The sequence below is a fragment of the Sprattus sprattus genome, assembly GCF_963457725.1.
Source record: "Sprattus sprattus genome assembly, chromosome: 4".
Classification (NCBI taxonomy): Eukaryota; Metazoa; Chordata; class Actinopteri; order Clupeiformes; family Clupeidae; genus Sprattus; species Sprattus sprattus.
In genome coordinates this window covers 27,502,736-27,512,735 of record NC_137923.1, presented here as the reverse complement: position 1 = coordinate 27,512,735, position 10,000 = coordinate 27,502,736, and the positions used below count along the sequence as shown (strand labels likewise).

At 41.5% G+C, this 10,000-nt stretch overlaps 1 protein-coding gene across 1 annotated transcript in view; it reads left to right on the top strand.

Annotated features, from left to right (window-relative positions):
* Nucleotides 1–10,000, top strand: part of LOC308364549 (receptor-type tyrosine-protein phosphatase mu-like) — a gene marked incomplete at both ends in the record, with an annotated part of 185,601 nt that overhangs the window by 116,644 nt on the left and 58,957 nt on the right. Inside the window, 2 exons of the mRNA XM_080837711.1 lie at nt 1,529–1,773; nt 2,371–2,379. Of these exons, the coding sequence (XP_080693837.1) occupies nt 1,529–1,773; nt 2,371–2,379 (254 nt within the window). The remainder of the gene's footprint in view (nt 1–1,528; nt 1,774–2,370; nt 2,380–10,000) is intronic.

Below are 10,000 nucleotides of genomic sequence, written 5' to 3'. Positions count from 1 at the left end.
CTCTTCTTCTGTATATTTATCTTTCTCCCTCTCTCTACCTCTATCCCCTCTCTCTGTCTTTCTCCTCCCCGCCCTTTTGACCTCTAATGTATCTCCTATAAAGTGCCCATTAATGGTAAGTTTGGCCAATTCTGTCTGCTCTTGGGGTTTTGGGGGAGTCTGGGAGTTAGTGTTCTTCATTTTCCTGAGGGAGGTGTTCCTTCCATCTGGGGGTGGTCCTGCTTGTCATGTGCATGGCAGTGGATGTGATGTCATCTCACCATGATGCTCTTGTGTGGCATGACTCCATGATGCCCCCCCCACCCATCCTGATCCCCCCCCCCCCCCCCCACCCCCATCATGGCTTCACAGGCTTCACCCCACTCATGCGGCACATCGTCTCTGTCTCCGTTCTAACCAGCATCTCATTTTTTTAGTTAGCTTTTATGATTTACATTGATCTGAGATGGGTTCCCTTGTGTTTGTGTTTGGTTGGGTTCCTGTTGCCAGGTGATTTCTCTACTTCGATTATTTCATCACTATAGTGGACATCACTACTGGTTACTATTTGGCCTTGACATCCCACCACATACCATGTTTCACTTCTTCAGTCATGTGTTTCTCTCCCTTCCTTCCTCTCCCTCTCACTGTATCTCTCACCCTCTCTGTAAAATGTATTTAAAATGACAAACATTTTCTACACTGATCTAGGACCAGAATTAATCAGTGTCTGATTAGGGCCAGATCTGTTTCAAATAGGTTCCTGCTTTGTGAAATGATGAAGTGATCATATCATTGAAAGTCTGAGTGGTGAGACACAGCAGAGCCATCCAGCCTGGTGTATTTGGTCTCTCTTCTTCATTTTCTCTCCTCTCACACACTGGTCTCTCTTCTTCTTTCTCTCTCCTCTCACACACTGGTCTCTCTTCTTCTTTCTCTCTCCTCTCACACTCTGGTCTCTCTTCTTCTTTCTCTCTCCTCTCACACACTGGTCTCTCTTCTTCTTTCTCTCACACACTGGTCTTTTTTTTCTTTCTCTCTCCTCTTACACACATGCACTGTGTCATGTTCCTGTCACCCCATCACCCGCCTGTGAGGACGCGTCACATCATCACACGTCTGTGTTTTCTCACTGAGAATGCTTTGTCAGGAAGGTTAACATTATAGTGATTGGCTTATAAGAAGAGTTTCTAAATTAACGTACTACAAATAGTACTTTTCAAATTTACATTTCCAATGGTTAAAATGTTGAATGTTACTTATTTGAAAAAAATCACTAGTTTTCCAGCTGAGCATTCATTAACGTCTGTTAACCCGACACTCGACACGCAGAGCCAGTGAGAGTCCAGATAGAAGCTGAGTGTGGTACTGATCCAGCCCTGATTAGCTGGATATCCGCTCTATCTGGGCCAGAACTGGGCTGGGTTCAAAACACACCCAGCTGTTATCTGGTAGAAAGGCAAACCTGAAATGTGTGAAGTTGTCAGTGTTGTGATATGGCTGTTGTTCTATCTCCAGTGGTAACCATCCTCTCCCCCGACTCATTCCCTCCCTCTGACAGACGAGAGCCAGACGATGGGCAGCGACACCAGTAGCCTGGTGCAGTCGCACTCGCACTCGCTGACACACACCTTTAAGAAGCAGCGTGAGCGCGACCGCGAGCGGGACGGTGCAGTGGAGGGCGTCTCTTACCAGACGGGCCAGCTGCACCCTGCCATTCGTGTGGCCGACCTCCTGCAGCACATCACCCAGATGAAGTGCTCCGAAGGATACGGCTTCAAGGAGGAGTACGAGGTACGAGGCTGTTCTCTCTCTCTCTCTCCATCTCACTCACACATTCACTATCTCTCTCTGTGACCGCTCTCTCTCTATCTGTGAAAGTTCTCTCTCATTGTCATTTTCATGTCTTTCTTCTCTTCATCGCTTTCATTATTCTTTTGTATTCATTTAACTTAATCTTTTTTCATCCTTGCTTGTTCATGCCAATTTGTTTACTTTTTAATTTGTATTTCCTGCACCATATTTCTATTGTCAAAGTTTTGGACTTTTTCCCCCCACAAAAACTCACATCCCCACAAACACTCAAGTCCCCACAAGTACATCCCAAAACTCACAGCTCATTTACGTACCCCTTTCACAACAAATGTTTTACTGTTAAAAGAAAGTTCACAAGACCTCTATATGCCTGCATACTCTAATGAGACACATCAACATAAGTTCCTTTAAGACCGGTTTGAAAAATTAAGTGTATACATGATTAGGAATATGCTAGGCCAAAGTAACTTCATGAAGCCTTTACACTGATGCTATCCCTGTTAGCACCAAAACTGTCACTTATACTTGATATCTCTCTCTGATCCATGTTTATGCTGTACCTTAACTTGGGACCAGATTAACGAGGTGAGCCTACACTTTCCAATAATTTGTACAATTTAATTTTTATTTTTGAATGCATTTTTCTTCAGGAGAGTGTGTTCAGTAGCTATACTATAACACTGTAGACACTATCTTGCAAGTTGATGTTTTAAGTAATGCATTAGATCTGTTATTTGTGCTTGCCTGTGATGAACTTTTATTTTGGAAATCCCCACCAGTGTTTTAAACTGTGTGTTTAGATGTGCTAGGGTAGTAGGAAAACACAGGGTCAGATGAGAACACAGTTCATGAGAACAGGTGTTTTGAGGGAGTGTGCTTTTGAGGCGGCCATTGGTCTTATTAATTAATGTTTTAGGCCATGGGCTCTGTAACGCACCTTGAGACAATTGTATGGTTTGACGCTATATACTGTTAGTCAAATTGAATTGAATTGAATTGAATTGAATTGAATTGAATTGAATTGAATTGAATTGAATTGAATTGAATTGAATTGAATTGAAACACATTGCAGCCACAGATAGTAAAACACTAAAATCCTTAAGTCCAGAACATGGTTAATAAGTCCCCTTAAGCCTTAAGACTGAGATGTGGTTAGATTTAGGCACTTTTAAGCCTAATTTATACTTCGGTAGACGACACTTTTGAAAAGGTCGCCGACAAAAATTACGTCATGGACGACACTTTAAACCGTCGTTTTGAAGTGTTGGCTACATGGAGAAATTTCTACTGGCGCTGAAGTCGTCACAGTAGCGTAACATAGATACAACGGGCCCCGGTGCCTGCCATTGTGACGAGCCCCTGACAGTGGCATAAGGAAGATGTGCAAGTTTACTAGTCATGAGGCGCGATCACACACCATTGGCGAATATATATCAACAATGTGTTGGATTTTACAGTTGAATTAGTTACTTCGGTTATTGTATTGGGAAAGTAGACAGGTCAACGAGAAAGCAATCAGAAACATGGATAGTGCTTTGACTCGCGGTAACGTAAACAGACGGTCAAAGTGCTGAAACATTTTTAAAACACTGATGAAAGGAATTATTTGGTGCAGCAGCACACACAGCAACTTTCCCACATCTGAAAAACACATACACAATTAAACAGGCGCTCGGCGGCGACCTGACTCCGAAAGTATAACAACCTGTTCAATAATGGTTGGCAGTTAGAAGGATAGGAGTTGTGCATACAACGTTATTGCTACGTCCCTGTTGTAGTTGTAATTAGCTTGCAGGCAATGATGAGCTATGACAGGCAAACCTTCTGTCTGGCTGGGGGACTGCCCAGTGATCCGAAAGCTCAATATTTCGAACAAATGTCCAAAATATCTTTACCAATTTAAACCCTCTGTTCCAAAATGCCTTGGTTCCAACTAGTGGTGCCGGATTCATGTTTGTGGTGGGGTGGCAAAAAGTGCGTGTGCAAGGTGAAGAATGCAAGAGGTCAGCTCACTGGAGGAATTTTCATGTTTTACACATAGGGCTAAACAAGGAAGCTGGAAGTGCAGGCTCTGGCATAATTTAGAAATATTTTAGGTGGCACAAAACACACGCAGCATTTAATTTGCGCAGCGGAGACGCTTACCAGACCTTTACGCATATAACTTTTCCTAGGCAATATTTGTTAACTTAATCTACTCTGGTTTTGAATATAGGGTAGGCTACCGTGAGAAGGAAATCACCGGCAGATTGTCGCAGGACATTACGCAGATCTTGTTAAGCACTGACAAAGCATGCATGCGCAATGCACATCATAGGCCTGATTTATTCAATGCAATGCCATTTTGGAAAGTGTGTGTTTGTCTGCTGGTAACAAGAGGTAGGCTAATAAGCAAATGTTGCATTTGTTTCGCCAACTTTATTAGGAGACGGGCAAACCCTGTCTCTGCGCCTAAGCTGCATCCTCCACATTAAAGCATATACTTTAATTATAGCTTGCTTCCTCCACAAATAATACCTGCCTGTTAAAACGGATATATATCATTAAACACTCTTCATAATTATGTCAGTGTGATTAGCTAGATAGACGGCACGTGCCGTTGATTTTCAAGGTAGAATGTAGTGGCAGATAAATGTCGTTAGCGCCTCTCCCATTATGACGAAGTCGGCGAGCGCTCGCCTGAAGTATAAACACACAAGCCTGGACGACACTTTTTTTTTGTGTCGGCGACCTTTTCAAAAGTGTCTTCTACCGAAGTATAAATCAGCCTTTAAGCTCCTGTAATATTTTTGAAAATTTAAGCAACTTTAAATAATTATTCCAACGACACATTTATTTGTTTTAATTCCCCACCCCACTTACCAGCAGTGTTGGGAGTAACGCATTACTGTAATTCCACTACTTTTAGTGGTAACGAGCATGTAACAAAGTATTATTTTTAATCAAGTAGCGCAGTTACATTTACTGAAATTTAAATGAGTTCGTTACCCGCGTTACTCTCTTTTGTGGAAAAATTAACACTTGCAGACAAGAAGACAAGATAGGCTGACTTTTTAATTGCTACTGATCTGACGTCGCAGGACCTTGGTGGCGCAACGAATGAGCATTTAACCCAGAGGTAGAAAAAAAATGTGCCGGTCAAAGTAACCTGCAGAGTTTTCATTATCCGGACATCTTAATTATAAGCCGCCGGTATAATTACAATTGTGTTAATATTAAATCAAAATGTAAATGTTACAGTCAAAATGTTAATGTTACATCTGTAAAATTGCACGCTAGCTAGCGATAGCAAACGGCAGCTAGTTACAGGAGCTTAACATATTGTATCAATGTTAAACGAAACCTGGCGATCTGATACAAAGCCATAGCATTACATCAGGCTCATCATTTTATGTTATCGCTACAGTGACTGTGAAATACTTTCAGCAACATGCACACACATCCTGGGCCTCGTTTCCCGATAACGACGTATTTTAATGGCCTACGTGGATTTTGGCGACATAGTAGACTCAGTAACACTTTCTATTTACGAGCGTTTCCCGAACATCATCTTAAAGTCAGGTGCACGAGCGCCACGTGCACGAGTTCTTAAGTATCTCTTAGGGTGGAGGTCGCCTGTTCATCGATTTCAGACGAGTCGATTTTCTCACTTGTGTATACATGGGTTTCTCGGCTACGTCATCACTGGTTGCGTGCGCAATCTCGCGGCAGAAAGAAGCAAGATAACGTTGAAGTGGATGAGAAAGCTGTGGAGAAAGGCAACATGACAGGGAGTTGTTGTGTGGTGAACTGCTCTAACAGAGTTGGTAAGATGTTCAGTATACCTAGGAGGAAGCATCCGTTTGCCAGGAAAAATAAAATATCAAATCAAATCAAGTATAGAAAAAGGCTCAACAATGTACAAGGTTACGTTAGGGAATATGTTGAGGGTGTGTGCAAGCATTCATGGCAACAGAATAGGGAACGGTAGGCTAAATAAGTAATAAACAATACATTTAAACTGGGCTTTCTGTATTCATTTGTATTAGGGTAGATGGCTTTCTGCCGCGGATTTGAGCGCGCAGCCTTCAATGTTTGTATACAAGAAACCCATGTATAGGCTCATGAATGAAGTTCCAATATAACAAGTGTCGACATAAGAACAATACCTCAATAAATATACATAGGCTAGCGGGTGCCACCCTCTTGATTGATTTCCAGCCCGGCTCAATGACATGTCAATTTCCTAATATTGCAGCCTAACTACACAGTCAGAAAAGCCATCTCCTTAGTTCAATAACATATTATTTTGTATAATCTTTATTTTCAAATACTTCTTTATTTCTATTTTGATGGGAATAGGCAGGTGAAACAATGACATTCTCATGATGTGCTATACACAGAAACATCGTTTGGATTTCTTCTATAATAGGCCGAACGACGCCCCTGGTGGATTGCATCGCTAAGTGTGAAGTTACTACTGGTCCTGACCACACGTAAAATTCTTCTCAATGAAAGATAAACTTAAGCTAAGTGCGGCGTCGGGAAACCGCTCTGCAACGTAGGATCCCTCTTACGACCGATTTCAAGTCCTTTTTCGCGTTCGGGAAACGAGGCCCTGAACATTTACGTTACTGGGATAGTAGCTATCTTGCTCCAAACTGCTACGTTACTGTACTGTTATCTAGATTGTCCATCCTAGCTAGCTAGATGGATACCTCACCACAGTGTCTCGCCAGAGACGGAATAAAAAATAAGAATAAAGAATCTTTGTAGGTTATAAGCTAGTCTCAACTATTATGTACATATCTAACCCAGTGGTGAAGTAACATGACTAGTCTACAATGTTGTGCTCGTTGCATTTAATGAGGAGGTCTTGGGGTTTCTCATTTTTTGATTGAGACCTGTATGCTTTTGCTTCGATTGCTATGTTAAATGACTGAGACAGTTATTTTGTATTAAGTTAAGTGTTAAAAGGGACTTTTGAACTACTGCTTGATTTGAAGGCATGTTGCCCTGTTGTTTAAAATAAATAGGGGGAAAAAAACATGTTTATTGTGTTTGACTGTTCAGTACTGCTCATATTCATTACATTAAACGCAGATATAAAAGTAAGGTAAAAGTAACTTTCCCTAGTAACCCATTACTTTTGATTTACAGTAACTGGGGAAGTAATTCAATAACTTTTAAAAGAAGTAACTAGTAACTGTAACTAAGTACAAAATTTCAGTATCTTGCCCAACACTGCTCACCAGCCAGGTAGCTCTTTTATGGCCCAGCAACCAATCAGGCAACTACCTGCACCTGTCCACAAGCTCAGGCAGACTGACACAGACAAACACAGACAAAAATGAGGCAGGGTCGTAACAGTGTTGACACTGTCCTACTGGTGCTGTGACTGAAAAATGTGAAAAACCTGAACATTTAACTTATTTTGGGTTCTTTTCAATCAGGAATTTTATTTAATTAGGTGTATTAATTGGAAGGAAAAGTTTTCTGGCAACGATATTATCACGTTAGCGTGATAATGTGGTGCAAAGATTACATTTGAGTGAGTGTGAGTGTGAGTGTGTGTGTGTGTGTGTGTGTGTGTGTGTGTGTGTGTGTGTGTGTGTGTGTGTGTGTGTGTGTTTGTGTGTGTTTGTGTGTGTGTGTGTGTGTGTGTGTGAGTGTGTGTGTGTGTGTGTGTGTGTGTGAGTGTGTGTGTGTGTGTGTGAGTGTGAGTGTGAGTGTGTGTGGGTGTGTGTGTGTGTGTGTGTGTGTGTGTGTGTGTGTGTGTGTGTGTGTGTGTGTGTGTTTGTGTGTGTATGAATATAGGCACAGTAATTATCCTTTGGCCACTACTCTCATGTGCCTTTGTTACTGATTTATTACAGTGTTATGACACATCTTCAAATGTGAGCGCTTAAACTGTAAATTTAGCCTTTGTTTGTGTCAGTTTGTTAACTCAGTTAGCATTGAGTCTGCTTCCTTATCTGTGCAGAAATTAATATTCATGATTTTAGGGGGTGAATTGAAGACTATAACTGTGGACACAAGCCAAACACGCTTTTTTTCTTCAAAGAGGACCAGCACAGAATATTCATGAGTAATGCATTAATTATGATTCTTATTCTCTTGTTTTTTAGTCTCTCTCCACCTCTCCTCTTAAATAAAGCTAATTTTAAGGACACTATGCCAAGCTATAGTGATTTTTATCGTGATTTCTTTTAATGTTCTTCTTTATGTTTTCTTTTTTCTCGATTTCATTGTTAATTTATTTTGTTGCCATCTTTCCATTTTTTTTGTTTTGTTTTTATTTAAACATGGTTTTTCTCTCTCTCTCTCTCTCTCTCTTTCTATCTATCTCTCTCTCGCTCGCTCACTCTCTCTGTCTGTTTGTGTGAACAGCAGTGGCTGAGGGAAGATGGCTTTCACTGTTTTCCATCCTCAGCTTTAATGGCTTTCATTGATGTGCAGCCTTCAGTTCCCAAAGCCCTTTTCTCTGCCTTTCTCTCCTTTTCACCGCTGTCTTTTCTTTTTATTTTGACTTTTGCTGGAGAAAATCGGTTTCCACACAGTGAGAATTTATTTAAAGTCAGGAAAGTAAGTATCATCAAAGTCAAATGTCAAATGAAAAGGAATCTTAAAGAGAGAGGGATAGAGAGAGAGAGAGAGAGAGAGAGAGAGAGAGAGAGAGAGAGAGAGAGAGAGAGAGAATTTGAATTTGAGAAAGGAGGTGGAAATTGATTTTTGGACCACTGTATGCCACTGAAACTGAGTGTGTGTGTGTAAGAGTGTGTGTCAATTCCAAAATGCAAGACAGAGTAACAGAGTGTTCAAGTAAAGCAGTGTATCGGGATGATATAATGAGAAAAAGAGGAAGAGAGAGAAAAAGAGGAGATGCGCTTCATAAAGTTCTGTGGCATTGCCGTCTCACATTGACAGGAGATAAGAGAGCTGCGTCTGCGATGAGGCCAGAGCTAATCCAGTCATGAGACCCTTTTCCATCTCTGTCAGAGGATTAAAACACACATTACCATTAACACACACACACACACACACACACACACACACACACACACACACGCACACACACACACACACACAGACGCACACACACTCTTTCAATCTCTCATATAAGCTCTCCCACACACACACACACATGTGCACACAGTCCTTTTGTTGTTACTTATGCTTAAACTCACACACATATATAAACTGTCTCTGTCACTCACACACTAATTTCCCTTAATCTCACAGATTAATTTAACTTCAATGCATATTAATTATTAGTGCAAGCTCTATAGGTTCTGTCCTTGTCACACACACACATTGAACAAACCCTTGTATATGTGCAGTTCTCTCTCTCTTTGTCGCTTCTTACCTATATGTTTCCATTCAGCAGGACTGCTGCTCCATTCATTTCCTGTCTCTGTCATCTTTGTGTGTGTGTGTGTGTGTGTGTGTACGTGCGTGTTCGTGCTTGTGTGTGTGTGTGTGTGTGTGCGTGTGTGCAGGCCCGCCGACAGGGGGGGACAAACGGGTACGTTGTCCCGGGCCCTAGACTGGCCCTGGAATGGGGGGGGCCCATAACTGGGACCCCATGAAGTTGGGATTAATTATTGTGGGCCGGTCCACATTTCGGCGTGCGAGGGCCGGCCATCCTTCAATCATACCGGCCCCATTATTTATTATACGACCACCTTACTGACCTGACAATACGGATAAAGAAAGACCCTAAAGACAAATTGTTGGGGAGGTGCATCCAATATAGCGCTTCCTTGTCATGCACATCTATGTGACGGTTGGTATATGGTATAATTTTCTATTTCTTCAAACTGTACAATCATTGCAGCAAACTAAATCAAAATAAAACTAAAATGCTTTCTTTAAACTAAACTACGATGTTCTTATATTTGGCGAATTTATGTTCGAATATTTTGCAAAAATATGTTGCGGTGCATGATGGGATTATACAGCTAACGTGTGCAGTAGTTGGCTGTACAAACTGAAGAAAACACCTGAACGAGTGGTTAGATAGAGAGTGCTTTGACCACAAACCAGCCTCCAAGAGACAATGTTCATGTTATTTCGCAAGCATGATGCCGACTCGGAATCACGGGCCTGGCATGTAATTAACTCTCATTTTACCCTACAACGGATTCTCTCTATTTTACCCTACAACGGATTCTTATGTGAATTAGCAATGCAAACATAATCCATTGCTTGCTAGCAGGGCTGTCCG